Source organism: Castor canadensis, chromosome 5 (genome assembly GCF_047511655.1).
Source record: "Castor canadensis chromosome 5, mCasCan1.hap1v2, whole genome shotgun sequence".
NCBI classification, from domain to species: Eukaryota; Metazoa; Chordata; class Mammalia; order Rodentia; family Castoridae; genus Castor; species Castor canadensis.
In genome coordinates, this window is record NC_133390.1 from 152542255 (window position 1) to 152560842 (window position 18588).

An 18588-nucleotide genomic window follows, 5' to 3' on the forward strand; every position below is an offset into this window, starting at 1 on the left:
TGACTTTAAAAAGACTATAGTTAAAATATTCTTTCCCTTTCATTTGGGAAATGGTATGCTTATTATGAATGTAACTCGGAGTACTTTTCCCTTAATTGTTGAATTTGATATACGCCAGATCCTTCCTTGTGGAGGCCTTATGTCCCAACTCCAGCTCCAAGAATATTCCTTTTATATGTGCCCCATCCTGGAACCCACAGGGAAGCTGGTATCTGTCCAGAGTGGACAGATGTGGGGTGAAACACTGGGTATAAAGGATACACTTCTCCCTTTTATGACAATCCTAAGGGCTGGACCAGACCCCAGGGCACTGGAAAGACTACGATTTCTACCATCCAGAACAACTGACAGTCTTTTAACAAACTACAGTCAAAATTACAGCTGTTTCAGACACACTCCTCTCCTACTTGTAAAGATAAACAATGTAACCCACTTAGATTAGTCATAGAAAGCCCTTGGAGTATGACACGAGAACCATCTATATTTCGTAGACATGGGTTGAGGCAGATGTCTCAGGGACAGACCTGTTAGGTGCCTTTGAGCTCTATCTAGTTCCCAACCCCTCCTAGGTGACACCCAGTTCTACCTCCACTCCAATATTGCCTCCATGTTTGTACAACAATCGAACTCAGGTAACTGTAGTAGAAGACAAGGACCTAAGACAAACTGTGGCTACTGAAATCAGGTACAGAGATACAAATGCTTGGATGGAACGGATAAAATGCTGTCTGCACGTTAAATAAGAGCAATTGCTATGTTTGTGCTATTGGGAGACCAGAGTCTCAGGTGGTCCCGTTCTCATTAGGATGGTCCTCAGATCCAGATGGAATGTATTGCATGTTGGCTCTGTTTCAGGATGCCAAAGCTTGGGGCAATGACTCCTGCCAGATGCTATCACTACTGTTCTCAGAGGTCAGAGGTCCTATGGGTCAGTCCCCGAGGACTATTAGGCCACCCACCCTAGACGTCAATTATACTCCATGTCTCACCGACAGGGGGGACGATTGACAAGTGTGGGAAACCTGATGGGATACAGTGAAAGCCAGTCCTTCAACTGCTTCACAAACCAGTCCACACTCTCAGTGGGCAGAGCCAATGTCTGGTGGTACTGCAGAGGACCTTTACTTGAGACTCTCTCAGATAACTGGGCAGGCACCTGTGCTTTGGTGCAGTTGGCAATCCCTTTCACCCCAGCATTTAAATCCCCAGCCTGTGCCACAACACCTAGGAAAAGTAGAGACATAGACACAGACACTGCAGCCAACCACAGAGGCTCCCTTGATCCCCATGCTTACATTGATGCCATTGGGTTTCCTAGGGGATGCCAAACAAATTCAAAGACAGAAATCAAATTGAAGCAGGATTGGAATCAGTACTTTTCTGATGGTCCACTATAAATAAAAATGCCAATTGGATTAATTATATTTATTATAACCAACAAAGATTTGTTAACAGGGATGCCATCAAAGGAATAGCAGAGCAATTGGGACCAACTAGCCAGATGGCTTGGGAGAACAGGCTAGCATTAGGCATGAGGTTGCCCAAAAAGGGAGGAGTCTGCATAATGATTGGAGTTTTGTGTTGAACGAATATCAAATAATACAGCCCCCAATGGAACTACTACTAAGGCCCTACAGGGATTAACTACCCTATCTAATGAGCTAGCTGAAACTCAAGGTATAAATGATCCCTTCACTGACTTAATGGAAAATTGGTTTGGGGAGATGGAAGGGCTGGATGACCTCAATCTTAACCTCCTCGATCGTAGTGGGTAGAGTTTTAATTTTAGCAGGATGCTGCATAATTCCTTGTGTCTGAGGACTAATACAGTAGTTAATTGAGACAGCCCTCACCAAACAATCACCCCTGCTCTACCAAAATAACTTGTTTCCATTAGAAACACAGGAACACAAGAGCCAACAGCTCCTAAATGAGTTTGAAGAAAAGAATTTAACTTAAAAGAGGGAGGAAATTGTAAGAAAAATGATCTTTTCTATCAAAGTATTTGTTATCCTCCTAGATTACCTAAAAATGCCTCAGGTCACCATCTTAGATGACTTGCATGTTTAAAGGGTCCTTGCTTCTTCTTCCAGATTCCTGTACAACTCCATTGCCCATCAAACTGCATGCCCTAACCCATCCCCCAGGCCTTTTAGCCAATCAGGAAAGATTGTGAACCTTTGACCTGGACAAATCCCAGGTGAGGGGCAGGTACAACTGCGTCAGGGATATAAGGAGGAGCCACTGTCAGCCATTTTGTGCCTGTGTGCTTGCTTAGCAGGAGTGAGCACATGCTTGCACTCTCTTAATCAAGAGAAAATTGCCTTGTCAAGATTTTCTGTCTCTTGAGTGTCTGTTTTTAGTACCGGAGGGTTATCAATTCCAACACAGGGTAAAGGGTATCCCTTCATCTTTGACTAAGAAGTTTCCTAAATTTGCGGGCATCCAACAAGAGAAATGAGTGAGGGAGTGTCACTGTCCACCTGCACAGTCCTAGCAGAACCCAGAATACACCCCAGGAAGACAAACAGTGACAGCTCTTGGGCTTTGAGGGAGATGCTACAGTCAGGGAAAAAGGCAAATGAAGCACTGCTCCCTCTAGCCAACCCCACAACCTCACCCCAAGAGGAAGCGTGTTTTGTCAAGCCCCAAGTATGGTGCACCCCTGTAGGTAGAGATTCTTCCCTCCCTTGAGTTCTGGCCCCACCTCTCCAGGCTATGGCTGTCAGAGTGACCTGCTCGGCTCTCCCTGTGGTGAATCCCACTGCAGCTGAAAGCCCCATTCAAACACAGGACTCCTGAGATCTGACACTGGCTAATTCCTGCCTCTGCTTGAAGGTCTTGAAGGTGGCATTAGAGAGGCCTCCAGGCTGGTACCAGCCAAGATGATGCTGTTAAATGCAGAATCTAAAAAGTGGGAAGGTCCCTAGGTATGACCATAGTGGCTGGTTACTATGCTTGAAATCCCACCATCTGGGCCACACTCTGGGGCTACACATTGCATTCTTTTTCTTTTTTTTGTGGTACTGGGGCTTGAACTCAGGACCTTCACTTTGAGTCACTCCACCAGCCCTTTTTGTGATGGATATTTTTGAGATAAGAGTCTCAAGAACTATTTGCCTGGGTTGGCTTCGAACCGCGATCCTCCTGATCTCTGCCTCCTGAGTAGCTAGGATTACAGGCATGAGCCACCGCACCCGGCTTCACATTGCATTCTTGAGATACATTTTTTCAAAGCTATGTTGGGAAGGTTATACATTAAAACTAGTACCCATGCATGAATGATTCACTGACCCAGCGGGCCTGGTACCTGGGTTGGTGTGGGGAGCAAAGGGTTGGTTAGGAGCAAGGGTGGATGAGAAGTGGTGCAGACAGTTTGAAGACACATCACTTCTGGATGCAGGTTGTGGAGTTTGGAGTGTGGGTTGAAGTTCGGAAGTAGAGGTCATTGGGCCACTGAAGTCCTTTAGGGCAGTGCAAGGGAAAGCTTCCCTATAGGCTGATAACTTTGGCGGGGGACACAGTAAGCCCCACTCCTCAAGTCACCAAGGGCTCTAGTTCTTGTCTCTGCAAAGCCCAGAATGAAGATAGGTCCTGTGCTTACCCCTTGCCAAGCAAAGACCACCTGAAAAGAACCCACAAGCACACCCTGAATGCACCCCACCATGTTTATGATGTAAATGTAGCAGTCTTCCTGTGGATGGAGGTGCAGAGAGCACACCTAACTGATGGAACACTAGCCCTATCCTGCACAGTTGTCCAGTGGACATGCCTCCTTCCCCAATAACTCTCCAAAACACAGGCAGTAATAAGAGGCAAACAAAAGGAGGGGGAGGCAGCAGGGTGCAGTTTGACCTCTAAAGGCTACTAGGTGTAGCCAAAAGCTCCAGCACCTCCCCACTTAGTAGTGATAGTAACAATATATATCCAACCCTTAGTAAATGCCAGGACTCACTGTAAGATTTACACAGACAAACTCATTTAATCCTCATGACAAGACAGACAGACAGACAGACACACACACACACACACACACACACACACACACACACACACACACTCAACCCCATTTAACAAGTGAGAAAAATGAGGCACAGAAAGGTTAATACCTTGCCCGAGATCACAGAGCTAGTGAGAAGAGCAAGATGCAGGTCAAGACTGCCCTCCCTGCAAAGTGCACCCTCGTCACTTGTGCTCTACCTCTCAAACTATCAGCTTGACAGGACTGGAAAGGAGAGAAGTGGCCTCTCTGAGCCAGGCACTTGGCAAACACCTGTATGCTTCAATCTTAAAAGAACCCAATGAAGGAAGTTAGAGTCACTGCCCAGGTGGAGAAATTAGGCCAGCCCAAAAAGGGTGGAGCTGAAATCCAAACCCAGCCTGAGCTCTACCCACTAGGTGTCCCTTCCCCAACCAAAGGAGCCAGAGAGAATGGAGACCAGGAGGGAGGGAGAGGAGGCAGGAGTGAGGAGGCTAGAGGGTGTTCCAGAGGTCTTCCTTGGGTCTGCCATCTGCTTCTGGCTTCCTTGGGGGTCTGCCAGAAACTTCTGTGGACCTCCCCCAAGGGTTGCCTGGCAGTGGAAGGGATGAGGAGGGCAAGGGACTCAAAGCAGCTGGCTCCCCAGAGACCAGCCACCCTGTTGCTCCCCCAGCTCCAATGCCAAAGCCTCAGGCTGGACTGCAAGGTAGAAGGAAGGTCTTGTGGGGTCCCCCACCCAGCACTCCTGCACTCTGGCCTCACGGGACCTGGGTAGGATGAGGGGCATTGCCAACCTGGAGTGCTCTCCAATGGTACCTCCTGATCTGCAGTCTTGGCAAACAGGGTTGAGGCCTGGTCAGGGCGCCTCCTCAGGAGCACCTCCAGTGACAATTCACTCTGCCAGGTGGGCAGATCAGAAGCACTGTGAGCAATCCAGAGCCCAGAAAGTCGAGGATGGTAAGGGACAAGCAGAGGGCATGAGCTAAGACAGAACTGCTGCCAGGACTGGGTGAGGCCCCCACCAAACCCAAAGTCCCTGAGCTCCCCTCTAACTCAGCCCCTGGCCAGCCCACCCAGGAGAAAGTGCATGGCTGATCACAGCAGTTTACTGGCACCAGGTACAGGACTGAGGCTTCACTGGAGCAGATGTCGCCGCACCACCATGAGTGCAGTCAGGAGTGCGAAGGCAGCCCCAGCCACCCCAAGCCATGTACCCCAGGACACAGCATTCACGCACTGCACCTCCCCTTCCTCGGGCTGTGCAGTGGTTAGCAGCACAGCGTTTTCTTCCTGGAGGTCAGTGCTGGGGTCCTCAGCCACATGAATTGCAAAGGACACATACTCGTTTTCCTCTGGACTATGGTCGGGCTCCAGGTTGTGGCCAGGTTTGGGGGTATGGCCAGGCTCTGAGCCCAGGGAGTTGCTGGGGCTGATGGCAAGGTCCTCGGAACAGCCTGAGAATGGACTATCCAGTTGGGATACCAGCACACCAGGCTTGCTCAGCTCTGGCCCAGAGCTCCTGCATGGCCAGGGCGAGCTGCCTCCAAAGGCAGTTCTGGGTGCTGGAGCTTCTGGGGTGTCCTGGGAAAACAAAGAGAGTACTGGAAGGGGTTGGGGGTGGCAGGGAGACAAGCTAGGTTGGGTGACCCAACTCCTGGGTTCCCAGACCATAATGCCCCTAAAACCACCCTCTCTTAGGGACCCAACACACTGGTGGTGCAGATGCAGCGAGGGAGGAAGGCACCAAGGCCCTGCAGTATATCATGGGTAGGCCTTCCAGGGCAGCCTTCTCCCACTTATTGTCCTGACTGTGAGTTCACCCCCAGTGGGGAGCCCTTCCTGGGGTATAGGCCATCCTTCATTGCCTGGGCATACGGGCCACTGTGCTCCACTCTTCCTCGCTACCTCATCTGCAAAATGGTGTTGCTTAGCTTAACTAGGGGCTTGGAACTCCAACTGAGTGAGGGTGGTCTCCATGTCAGACTATGCTGAGGGTCCCCACTTAGGAGTTCTTATGGAGGACATGGTGTGGGGTCTGGATGAGGCTGCTTTTCAGTTGTCCCTACAACTTCAAGGAGAGCACATGGACTCCAGGCTCAATACAGTATGAGGACAGGGTAGAGTCCAAGGACAGGGCCTGAAGGATCAGTTCTCCTAGGGAAAAGGCCAAAGTCACTGAGAAAGAATGAGAACTCACCTTGGTTCTGCTGCTGCTCCTGTTGGAGGGCAATGTGGTGGCAGGCACCCTGGAGGACCCCATGCCAGTGGGCACTCTGGATGGCATTGTGCCAGCACGTGTTGCATTGATGGGCAATTTGGATGGTGCTGGATTGGTAAGCACAGTAGGAAGCATTGCACCAGGGGGCTTTGAGTTGGTGGGCAACTTGGAAGGCACTGTGCTGACAAGTGCTGTGTTGGCAGGCACTTTGGTAGGCATCAGGGTGGTGGGAGAAGGTGCTGAGTTGGTAGTCATAGAGTTGGCGGGTACCTCTGCATCGCTCGGGCAAATGGTAGCCTTAGCATGATCACCAGCTCCCTTTGTAGAAGCTAAGCCAATGGAGGAAGGGGAGGAGGAGCCAACAGACATAGCTGACCCTGCTAGTCCAGGCAAGTGGCTTGCCCTGGAAGTAGAACGGACCAGGGGCTGGAAGGAGACAGTTGGAGACACAGGCCCGCGGGGTGATGTGGGGCTGGAGACAGCACCTGCAGATGGCAAAACAAAGGTAGAAACCCACAGAACCATTTTACCCTAGAAGAGGGTCCCTCTGCCCCAGATCACATTGTCCCTACTATATCCAGGCCTCCCAATCTCCTGCCCATGCAGGAGACTCCACCATTCCTTTGGTCAATGCTCTCAGGCCTGAAGGCTCAACAGGTACCCTGACCTAGACCCAAGTCTGTCTTGTCACAAGAGTGAAATGGTCCTTCCCTCAAACCATACCCAGGAGCTTGCTTCTTGTCTCCCACTTGGGACATCCCCACTCTTCCCATTTCTGCCTTTCTACCTCCTCCTTAGCCTGGTGGAATTCTGGGCGCTCCCCTCACTGTTGTCCCTTGTTTCGCCTGAGCAGGAACAATCTTGGACAAGGACAAAGGATAGCAGGATCGCTCAAACAGAATCCCTCACACCAATTAAGTGGCATCAGAGGCTTCAGGGTAAGGACAAAGCCACCTCCCAGAAGAAGCCTGACCTTGGGGAGCAGGAAGTAACAGGGAGTGACAGTCCATAAGGGCAGCAGCATCAGAAATCTCCATGGGGTTCTGAGGATCCACATCAGACTCCACGGCTGACAAATGTCAAGAGCAATGTTTGATGTCTCCATCCCCAGATCTAACCCAGAGATTTTCAGGAGACTTGTATCTACAAACATATTAAAATTAAAGTGCTTTGGACTGGGGGTATGGCTCAAGTAATACAGCACTGGCCAAGCAAGCACGAGGCCCTGAGTTCAAACCCCAGTACTGCCAATAAATAAATAAATGTGCCCTTTGCCCCCATGGGCCACAGTAGCATCCATGACAAGCGAATGTCGCAAAGCAGGAACAGATGCTTGGGGCTATTAGGGGTGGCAGGAGGGGAGGGCACCAAGATAGCTATTCCCAACCTTTAACCATTCTTATGCCTGTAACTGTCCCTGGACACCAAGGGCTGGCCATGTGTCCAGTGACCAGTGTGACATATGTGACCAGTGTTATGTGGAACACAGTTGGGAAGTAGTGGAGAAACACTGATCAGGTTGGACAGTGTTTACCCCTGAGGGGGGAGTACTGGTATGGGGTCCAGGCCCCTGGCTGATGAAGACCACACTTCCTCTGGGGGATGCGATATATTAGTGATTTTCTGGGAACTGGAGACACCTTTGGGGCAGGACAGTGCCTAAGGGCTCCCTGCCAACAGCACGTCCATCCTTTACTGTCCTTCCTGTCCTCCAGGCCTTGGCTGATTCCTAGAAGGTCCTTGTGGCAAAGTACAGAAGTGGCCTTAATTCTCTTCCCCACCAGTACAGCAATGTACAGCAATACACACCCATGTAGCAACTAGCCCCTCTGCAGTGTGACTTTGCCAGTCCTCCCATCTAAGGATATACATTTCTCCACTCTTTGAATCTGGGCTGGCCTTATAACTTGGGCAGGAGGTACACTGCCAGTTTTAAGCTTTTGCTTCCCCTCCCCTCCTCTCCTTCCCTCCCTCCCTCTCAGCTCTGCCCAACTGCAATGAGATGGGAGATGACATGGAAAAGAGCAAAGGTGCCCGAACCAACAGGCAGAAGTAGAGCACATGTATATGTGGGTGAACTCACTAGAGGAAATTCAGCCAAGACCCAAACTGTTTGGCATGTCAGTCATGTGCAAAACAATGGTTACATTTTAAACTATCTAAAGATACTTTTTGAACTATTTGTTACACAGCCAGTGCTAACTGAAATGTTCCCTAAAGAACTGTTCTGCTCCTTGGAGTGAACACCCTTTTTTCCCACCTTGCCTCCTGTCCAAGGAAGGCCAAGGGGCAACTCTAATCCTAACCTTCACTTGGGAGGTCAGAGAGGCCCTCAAACATTGCATTGCTACATACCTGCTATGTGAGTGCTGCCCAGTACTGGGTCCTGCTCCTGATGCCTGCTGGAGGTCAGAGGGCTGAGGACCGGCAGGTTAGATGAGGGCTTCAAGGAGCCACTGGATGTCCTCTGGACATCCCCAGGACCATGGGCCTGCTCTGAACTCTGCAAGAAGGGAAATGTGAGTAAGGAAGTTGTTTCTTCCAAGAGCTGGCAGAGGGGAGCTGATGTTCTTGGGACATCTCCTGCAGGTCTAAGCCCACACCCTGGAACCCAGGAACCAAGGGAGCCTTTGCCTTCCTTCTGATCACTGCCAGATCCTCTGTCTGGCATAACCTTGCACCTATGTCTTAGAGAACACACACCAGGGAGCTGAAAGTGTCATTCAGTAGAATACTTGTCTAGCATGCACAGGGTGCTGGGTTTGAGTCCCAACACTTAAAAAAAAACTGAAAAGCAAGGCCAGCTGCAATGGTTCATGCCATTAATCCTAGTCATTCAAGAAGTGGAGAATGGGAGGATCCCAGTTCAAGACCAGCTCAGGCAAAAAAAGTTTGCTGGGCATAGTGGCAAGTACCTGTCATTCCAGCTACCCAAGAAGTATAAATAGAAGGATCATGGAGGACCCCAGCCATAAACACCAGACCCTACTTGAAAAACAACTAAAGCAAAAAGGGATCCATGACTCAAGTGGTAGAGAATCTGCCCAACAAGCTCAAGACCCTGAGTTCAAATCCCCATACCCCTCTCCCAAAAAAAACCACACACTGACCTATGGTTGTCCTTATCCACCTGTCTGGTCCTATGGAAAGGTCTCTCTCTCTCTCTCTCTCTCTCTCTCTCTCTCTCTCTCTCTCTCTCTCTCTCCATCTCCATCTCCATCTCCATCTCCATCTCCCTCTCCCTCTCTCTGCAGCCACTGCACAGAGTCCTTTCTTCAGGGGGTCTGCACAGACCCTGTGGCCTCAGATCCACCATTTGGTATCTCCTGGGTACTCCTTGGCCTACGCATCACATCTCAGTAGAACTGGTCATCTTTCCCCCCACACTTTACCGGTGATAATCCTAGTCCCCATCATCCACCATGACCTCCATACCCTCTACCCCCCACCAAACTGGTCATTCCCCAGGCTTCGCCACTCAGCTCCACATCTCACACAACCTTTCCAAAGACCTCCAAACTGTGGCCTCCCAGTGGGCTAATGACAGAGTGCTGGGGGGTTACCACAGGTCTGGCAAGCAGGCTAGTAGTCTGGGAGCTCTGGGGTTTTTAGCAGAGATTAGGCATGATTTATGGAGGCAGGGGGAGAGCTTCTGAAAGGCTGGGTAGGCAGACAGGAATACAAAAGTGGATAGCCTAAAGTAGTCTATGAGGACGTACCTCTTCTGGGGACTTTGGTGGCTGGGTGTCCTGGATAGGCCTGGGATAGCTTGGTTCCCCTCGATAGCCATTGTGAGGGATGCTGTGGACAGTAGCAGGTGCAGAGGCTTCTGGACCCTCGGCAGAAATTGCTGGCATCACTTCCAATGGGTTAGAGGAGTTGGGTGGGGTTCCTGGAGGAGAAAGATACGGTGATGTCAAGAAATAACCATGGGTATCCTGGTTATGGTAGAGGTCTTTGGGTTCCCAGCCCTTCTTCTTAACTCTGAAAGCTGACCTGATGTGGGATGCACTGACCTGATGTGGGATGCTATATGCATCACTAGGACAGTACAGGAGTGAGAGGGAGATAGGAGAAGTGGCAAGGGGGCAGGAGGGCTCTTAAGCCCCTCCCCACACAGGCTGTGTCAGTGGTCAGCCTTTCTCTGACCCAAGGCTTTCTTCTCCTCACAGCTCTCACCCCCAACTGACCCCTGCCACCACATACCCCAGCCCTCCCACAGTTGTTTATAATCAAAAGATCGCTATTGCCTGGCAGGTAGCTCACACCTATAATCCTAGCTACTCAGGAGGCAGAGATCATGAGGATCCGAGGTTAAAAGCCAGTCCCAGGCAAATAGTTCAGGAGACTTTATCTTGAAAATACCCAATCCAAAACAGAGCCGGCAGAGTGGCTCAAGTGGTAGGGTGCCTGCCTAGCAAGTGTGAGGACCTGAGTTCAAACCCCAGTACCGAACTGGAGGTGTGGCTCAAGTGGTAGAGCACTTGCTTTGCAAGCACGAGGTCCTGAGTTCAAATCTCAGTCCCATCAAAACAAAACAACTGCATCAAACCCCAGTACCACAAAAAAAAAATTATCAAATGAAGATACCAGTTATGAAAAAAGGGGGGAAAAAAAAGAAAGAAAAGCAAACATGGAGTATCCTAAGCTGTAAGGGTAACTGAGATTTCAGGGGTGCTCTGAACTCTTTCTCAGATCCCATCCCACTAAATCCCCTCTGGTCACTGGCAGGGGCATTGAGGGGAATTAAGGAAAAACTGGGCAGCTGGGGAGGAAAGGGGGTGGAGACCAAAATGTAAGGACAGGAATGGAGAGAAGGAGATGAAGGAGTTGCAGGTGGAGAGAGATGTGGAAGGCAAACACCCTAGCTACAAAAATGAGGTCCCTATGCTGAGCACATGTAAGTGCATCATCCTGAGGTGTCCATCCACTGCGGTCTTCCATGGCAGACACTGTCATTTTGCAGAGGAGAAATCTGAGGATCAAAGAAATTAAGGGACTTGGCCAAAGGGACACAGCTCATAAGTAACTCAGCCAGGATCTACCAGTGTGTTCTTTGCTCAGGAGTGATGGGAGGGAGGGTGAGAGAAAGGCAGGAGGCCCAAGAGCAATGCCAGGGCAGGCAGCTCACCACGAGGTAGATAGCTCTGGTAGACTCCAGCCACTTGTTCAGCGAGCCCAGGCAGCTCACAGGACCTCAATGCCCCAATGAAGAAGTCCACCCAGCCTGGCCGCCGCTGGAGGTTGTTGAAGAGCTCCCAGAGTGTGTCCCGGTTCCCCAGGCGTGTGTAGGAGGCCCGCAGTCGGTCCTGGAAGAGAGTGCAGCCTCCCTGCTCAAGACAGGTGGTCCCCACCCCTCCCCCACCCAGAAGAGGGATAGTGCAGAGGGAGTATCAAGAAGAAAGCAGCTGTAGAGACCACCCAGGACAAGGTCAGGGCAGGAAACCAAGTAAAGAATGAGGAACACAACTAGCAACAATAAAGGCAGCTGTCAGGAAACAGGCTACAGCTCCAGCCTATCCTCTCCCTAAGGCTTTATATGAATTATCCTACATAGAGCTAATTATCCCTACTTTCCTGATGAGGAAACAGGCTTAGCAGAGTAAACTAGCAAAGACCCTACAGCAGTGGACCAGGAATCCAAAGCCTTGGGTTTAGGCAGCCCCCAAAGTAAAGAGAGAGGTTTGGGTGAGCAGAGGAGGAAAATGCATGACAACAGTAAAGTGAATGGGGGTAAAGAAGAAAAGAGGGGCCAAGAATGGGAAACAAGGCTGAGTACTGGGGGAGGGTATTCGGGGAAGATGACAACAGCTGCAGAGTTTTTATAGCAACCCAATTTCCCATATAAAATCAAGCAATCAAACAGCACAAATGAAACTCATAGGAACTAAGCTGGGCATGGTGGTACACACCTGCAATCCCAGCACTTGGGAGGCTGAGGCAGGAGGATAGTGAGTTCCAGGTCATTGAAATTTTACTTGCTAGGCAGGCATTCTATCACTTGTGCCATACCTCCAATCCTTTTTGCTCTGGTTATTTTGGTTTATTTGCACAAGCCAGCCTGGACTGAGATCCTCCTATGTTATGCTTCCTGCCATTGCTGGGAATACAGACGTGACCCATCAGTCCCCAACGCAATGGTACTCTTGAGACACTTGAGGACAGGTGTCTTTTGGGTCCCAAAAGAACCCTCAGAGCCTACAGGCCAGCCTACACTACATAGAAAGACCCTGTCTCAAAAATAAATAAAGAAAAAGAAAAAGAAAACCTTGTGCTGGGAGCACAGGGGTCCCATCTGAGAGCAACTAAAGCAGAAAGGGGCTTTGCCACTTCATTGGCTAATGAGCCCAGGGGGCCCATAGCAAGTCCAAGTGGAGCAAGAGAGATCTAGCTCCTATGAGCTCTCAAATCTGAGTCCCAGGGCTCAGATTCCAGGGCACAGTCCCACAACAAGGAAAATGGAATCAAAACTAAGCAGATGAAGGAAAGGACAAGAGAGATGAAGAACAGGTTCTGAAAAATAGTAGGTGTGGGAATCAGAGCCAGAACATCCCAGAATGCCAACACCATATTTTTAAGCACTACACAAAAACAACACAAGAGGGAGCTGGCGGGGTTAGAAAAGCCACGGGGAACCATACTTTGATCTAAATTAGAAAAGCAGCTAAGACTAGAAGCAAAACCCAGAAGGAAGGAGGGAGCTGGCTCTGTCCTGAGTGAAGAACTGGGATGGAGCTGAACTTGGAAATTCTACAGCCTTGCCCCCAGTCCTGTGTCTGGCTATCACTTCGCTGGCTCACCTGGTCGCTGGCTGTAAGGCAGGGCAGGTAAGGCAGAATCTCTAGAACATCAACCCGGCAAAAATCGCTGTGATGGCGGCAGATATACTTATAGGTCTTGTCCTCAGCAAAGGTCATGGCTGCTCAGCTTCTGAACAGAGGGGTCCCAGGAAGAGAGGATGGACTGAGAGAGGTAAAGAGACTGCAAGAAAAGAGATCACTCATGGGAACAGAGCTGGGAGTAGGAGTGGGGTTGGATGAAGGCAATTCTTTATCCATTTTTTGGAATCTTTTATTTTGTTCCTTTAATCTTTAATTTCTTTAAACATCCTATGTTATTATTGACTAGATCCCAGAGGCTCTCAAAGAATTTGCTTAAAAATGAATGGTGGCAGAATCAGATACAGATCCACGGTCCATTTCTGCCCTGTGGGTTCCACTGGTATTGGGAAGAGTCTGTATGTACCTCTAGCACATATGTGTGTATGGGGGAGGGGGATTCTGTATGTACCCCTAGCTGCTGTGCCTGTGAGGCTTTAAAGCAGGACAGCAAGAGAGCAACCTATAAGTGCTGCTTTTTTTTTTTTTTTTTTTTTGGTATGGCTAGGATTTGAACTTAGGGCTTTGTACTTGCAAAGCAGATGCTCTACCACTTGAGCCACACATTTAGTCCATTTTGCTCTGGTTATTTTGGAGATGGGGGTCTCACAGACTATTTGCCCATGCTAGCCTCGAGCTGTGATCCTCCAGATCTCAGCCTCATAAGTAGGTAAAATTACAGGCATGAGCCAACAGTGCCTGGCTTAAGTGCTGCTTTTTTGGGTAATATCAAAAGAAAAGGAAGGAAGGAAGGAAAGAAGGAGGGAGGAAGGGAGGGAGGAAAGAAAGAGAGAGAGAGAAAGAAAGAAGCTGTACCTGATCATAATAGGATCATCCTACTGTAAAGATGAAGAAAATGAGGTACCAAGAAATTAAGGGGCTTGCTAATTACAGGAAGAGCAAAGAACTGAGGACTTAGAATCGGTTTTTTCCAGAACAAGGCGGCAAACACAACATTAAAGCTTGCTATATATATATTCTTATGACAGGAGACAGGGGTCCAGTGCTCTGAAGTCACTGTGTGACTCAAGCCAGCCTTGTCCAGTTTTTCCTTAAAATGATTCACAGAGCTTGTGTTTTGACAATACAGTAGTTTATACATAAAATCTTTAAAAATTTTACACTACCTCAAATACAAGCAAGCATTATTTATATAGCACTTACCGTGGTTTGCAATTATAGATGTGTTTTTGTTTGTTTCTTATTTGCCTCCCCATGGGGAGGGCAGGGAATAAGAGAAACAAGGTGTATGCCATCATGTTCTATTGGGGGAGGGGGACAGATAACAGATCAGTAAATGTAAACCTAAATAAGAAGGTGGAGTGGCTCAAGTGTTATGACACCTGCCTAGCAAGAGTGAGATCCTGAGTTCAACCCCTCAGTACTGCGAAAAAAAAAAGGAAAGAAAAAGAAATCCAGAGAGTACTTCAGGGCATAGAGAAAATAAAGCAGGGCCCTGGAGAAGGGAATGCTGCTTGAACTAGGGTGGTCATGAAAGCCCCCCTGAACTATCAACATTTGAGTTGAGTGGTTCTCAGCCCTGAGAAGATTGGTGTCTCAGACAGAAGGCAAACACAAAAGTCCTAAGATGGGAATGAACTTGGCATGTTCGAATAATAGAAAGCAGGCCAGTGAGTGGTTTAGAAAGCTAGGGGGTGGGACAAAGATCAAGGTCAAAGGTGGCAGGGGCCACTCATGTAGGGTGTGGTAGGGAAGGACTTCAGGTTTTATCTGGAATGAAACAGGGAAACACTGGACGGTTCTAGGGGGGGGGGGGGGGGGAAGGAGGATGTGATTTACACCGAAGACCTTTCTGGTAGTTGAGGGCTGTAGGAGGACAAGGGTGGAAGCAGGAAGAGGAGACAGGAGGTCACAGGGGGAGATGTGATGGATGTGGCAGGATGGTAACCATGGAGGTGGAGAGGGACAGCCTGATACATGGTGTTTTGTGGAGATGGGAGGAGGGAAAGAGAATCAAGCACTGCTCCTTGAGCACTCCAGGGAGCACTAAGGATGCCACGGAGGAGCCATGATCAAGAGGGAGCTCCGGAGTTCCATTTTGAATGAGTGAAGTTTGGGATGCTACAGGGCTCCAACAGCATTATGGGGAAGGCAAAGGGCAGAGGAAAGGGGACCAAGTGGGTGTCATGGTACATGAGACATCTAGAGACAGTGCTGCAGAGCAGGGTGTGCCCATACCTGCTGCAGGCACCAGGCTGGCGCTACATGGGAAATGGGTCAGCGGTCCTGTCTGGTGGCCTCACAGCTCCATTCTGCATGACTAGCACTGCCAACCACCAGGCGCCACATTCCTGGTGGGGCAGGCGCTAGTGAGGGAAGGCCACATCAGAGAGGTGAGGTGGTGGCCTTCTGACCCTTTGGAAGATGAACAAAAAACACCCTGCGGAGGTAGAAGGACCCTTTCTCCTTCTCTTCTCTCGGCATCTAGGAAGGTACCAGGAGGGGATCCGGCAAGAACTCATCTACAGCCCAACCTCATCCCTTCAGGCACAGATGGGGGAGAGGGGAGCGGGGAGGGAATGTAGCCCACCAAAAGGAAAGGAAGCCCACAGTTGTTCGCATTTATTGAGGGCTCACTTAGGGACATCCTAATATTCTTCCGCTTAGTCCTTGCCACAATCACAGGACGGGGTAAGTAATACTAAGTTACACAGCTGGCCAGGGGTCCACGCAGAATTTGAGCCCATGACTTTCTGCTTCATTACAGTAGATCTTATACCTTGCCTTATACCTGCAGCAAGAGGGCCACACAACCCCTTGCCTTTATGCCCAGGGGAAGAGCCAAGGTTACTGCCTGTGTGAGGGTGGTCGCCAATGAAAGTGCCCCTGGGAAGATGCAGCATTAAGTCCCTTCTCTTAAAGAGACAGAAATGGAAATCTTTCAGACACGGCTGGGGACATCCGTTAACATCGTTAACATCGGACTTGCTTCCCAGATGGCGGACTGTCCTCCAAGACGTTTTTGAAACTTCACAGCATCCATACAGAAAACGTCCTTCTTAACACTTTGTTTCCATCCTTTTCCTGGCACCTCCTTCCAACTTCAGAGAAATGGAAATGGCAGAGTGTTCCAAAGTCTTGGACCAGACTGCTCTGGAGCCTCGGAGCGGTGTTAGAAATACCCACCCTCCCGAGGGGCAGGCCTCACAGCCTCGGATCGGATTCCTGGGCGGGACCCAGGTCCTCCCCCGGAAGGAAGGTTGTTGTGGGTAGGTGTCACCATCGAGCACTGTCAAGATCCAAGGGCGGGCCGCAACCACTCCCCTGCGCGGCCGCCACAGGGCGCACCCGGGCTCGGCCTCGCCTGAGGGTCACCCTGGGCCTTCGAGAGGCAGCAGGAGCTCAGCCCGTCTCCTTCCGGTCCAACGGTTCCCAGAGCCACCGCAGACGCCCCGCGCCACCTACCCCGGCCCCCGGGTGCTGGATGCAGCGAGTTGGGCATTCGGTGTCCCGAACCCTCGCGCCGCAGGACTTGCTCTCCCAGAGTCCCGCGCGCTCGGTTCCCTCCCGGCACCCCCGCGTGACTCCGACCCCATGCGTCCCGGCGTACTCCGAGTGCCACCGGGCTCGTGTCACAGCAGCCCACCTCCCCGAAGGACGTTGGTGCGCGCCATGCCCAGAGCACCGAGCGCCAAGGCAGCCAACTTACCTAGAGTAGCCACCACCCGGCAACCAGCTGACCGCCGTCCGCAGCGCCGAGCCCTCCCCAAGGTGGGGGCGGGGCGGAGCCGGGCCCGCGCGCCCATTGGCCGGGCAGCAGGCGGGGCTTCGCGGGCACGAGTGGGTGGCTGCGCGGCGGGGGCAGAACTTGGCCTTGGTGCGCGGGTGGGGAAGCTCTCCGGTAGGAGTTGGTTTTGGACCTAGTTTCCTGCTAGGGGCGTCGGGGGTCGGGGAGAGGGCAAATTGTTTTCTTCCTTTACTGATGTCCCCAACTTCTCCGGGGAAATCCAGGGTTCTGCCAGAAATCAGGCGGGCGGCTCACCTCGGAGTCATCCGCGGGTTTGGGATCCCATCCCCACGCTAAGTGAAGCTACCCCTGCTCCAGCCAAGTGCTCTGAGGGGAGAAAGCCTCATGTCGCTCGCTCCTGTGTCCCCAGGGCTTGGCACACAGTACTCAGTAAACATCAGGTGATACGCACAGGTCACAGAATCGTGAGTGCCTAGGCAGTGGTGGACCCTTGGGAGAATTCAAACTGGAGATTGCAGGGTAGATAGGGGTAGGGCAGAGACGCCAAGGTTAATTGACCTATCAGATATTAACCAATAATCAGATAAAGTAGGTTTATTCTTTCTGTTTTAAAGAGAGATTAAGAAACTTGGGGTAATGTTTGGCAGTTACTACTAAACTTAAAATACATGCCAACCCTATTACCCAGCAATTTCATTTTTGGATAAACATCTACTTACAAGCATACACACTAGATAATGTCCTGGTGATTTTATTCATAATAGGCAAATTCTGGTAGCAATTCAAATACCCATCAGTAAAATGAATGAAGAGATAAACTGATGTGTACTCACACAATAGAATAGCACTAGGCAGCGAAAGGAACAAACTATTGATTTGCACAACACAGAACATGGATGAATCGCTCCACCCATGAATGGATGGATGCCATGACTAAATGGTGCTCAGCTCATGGAGCTAAACATGAGGTCGTGATGGCTGCTTCCAGTTACATAAGTTTTAAAAAGAGGAAAAACTAGTGTACATCACCAGCCGCAGGTGGCTCAGAAGGATCGTGGTTCAAAGCTAGTCTCAGGCAAATAGCTTGAAAGACCCTATCACGAAAAAAAAAGTTACAAAAAGAGAGCTGGTGGAGAGGCATGCCCTCTAGGATGCAGAAGTGTTCTATAGTTTGACATGGGTCAATGGTTCACTTACTATCAACTGCAGTATTTTTTTGTGGGGGGCAGGGTTTGGCAATACTAGGGTTTGAACTCAGGGCTTTGTGCTTGCAAAGCAGGCACTCTGCAGCTTGAACCATTCTTCTTTTGTGTGTGTGTGTGGGAGGGGAGTACTGGAGCTAGAACTCAGGGCCTACACCTTGAGCCACTCCACCAGCCCTTTTTTATTACGGAGTTTTTTGAAATAGGGTCCCAGAAATCATTTGCCTGGGCTGGCTTCAAACTGCAATCCTGCTGCTCTCTGCCTCCTGAGTAGCTAGGATTATAGGCGTGAGCCACCAGCACCTGGCTTCAGGTGAGATTTTATTACTGTTCTGGGTAGCTCTGTGGATATTTCTCAACCTTTAGCGTTTACAGAGTATTCTAAATTATATCTCAATTGTAATAAAGTGAGCTTTACCTTGTTTAGCTAAGAGTGGGTAAGCATTGTTAGCTCTGGAGTCAATCCTGCCAGCTGGCCTCCAGTGGCTCACGCCTGTAATTCTAGGTTCTTAGGAGACTGAAATCTTAAAGATTGAGGGTCAAGGCCAACCCCCAGCCAAAAAAGTTCACCAGCCCTCATCACAAACAATAGTTGGATTAGG

At 50.1% G+C, this 18588-nt stretch overlaps 1 protein-coding gene across 5 annotated transcripts; it reads right to left on the minus strand.

Annotated features, from left to right (window-relative positions):
- Window positions 1–3957: 3957 nt before the first annotated feature.
- Mavs (mitochondrial antiviral signaling protein) lies at window positions 3958–17168 on the minus strand. 5 transcript variants are annotated; one of them, XM_074074407.1, is made up of 8 exons: window positions 16746–16786; window positions 15275–16137; window positions 12998–13127; window positions 11329–11506; window positions 9917–10089; window positions 8553–8700; window positions 6177–6682; window positions 3958–5560 (listed from the first exon to the last, which is right to left on the minus strand). In XM_074074407.1, exons 3-8 carry the CDS (start codon window positions 13112–13114, stop codon window positions 5114–5116), a joined length of 1569 nt encoding a protein of 522 aa, XP_073930508.1. In that variant the 5' UTR covers window positions 13115–13127; window positions 15275–16137; window positions 16746–16786; the 3' UTR covers window positions 3958–5113. The 5 variants fall into 5 exon arrangements, with proteins under 5 accessions (XP_073930508.1, XP_020026770.2, XP_073930507.1 ...); XM_020171181.2 differs by lacking the exon at window positions 15275–16137 and having other exon boundaries at window positions 12998–13178; window positions 16746–16880; XM_074074406.1 differs by lacking the exon at window positions 15275–16137 and having other exon boundaries at window positions 16746–16808.
- Between the last annotated feature and the right edge of the window lie 1420 nt (window positions 17169–18588).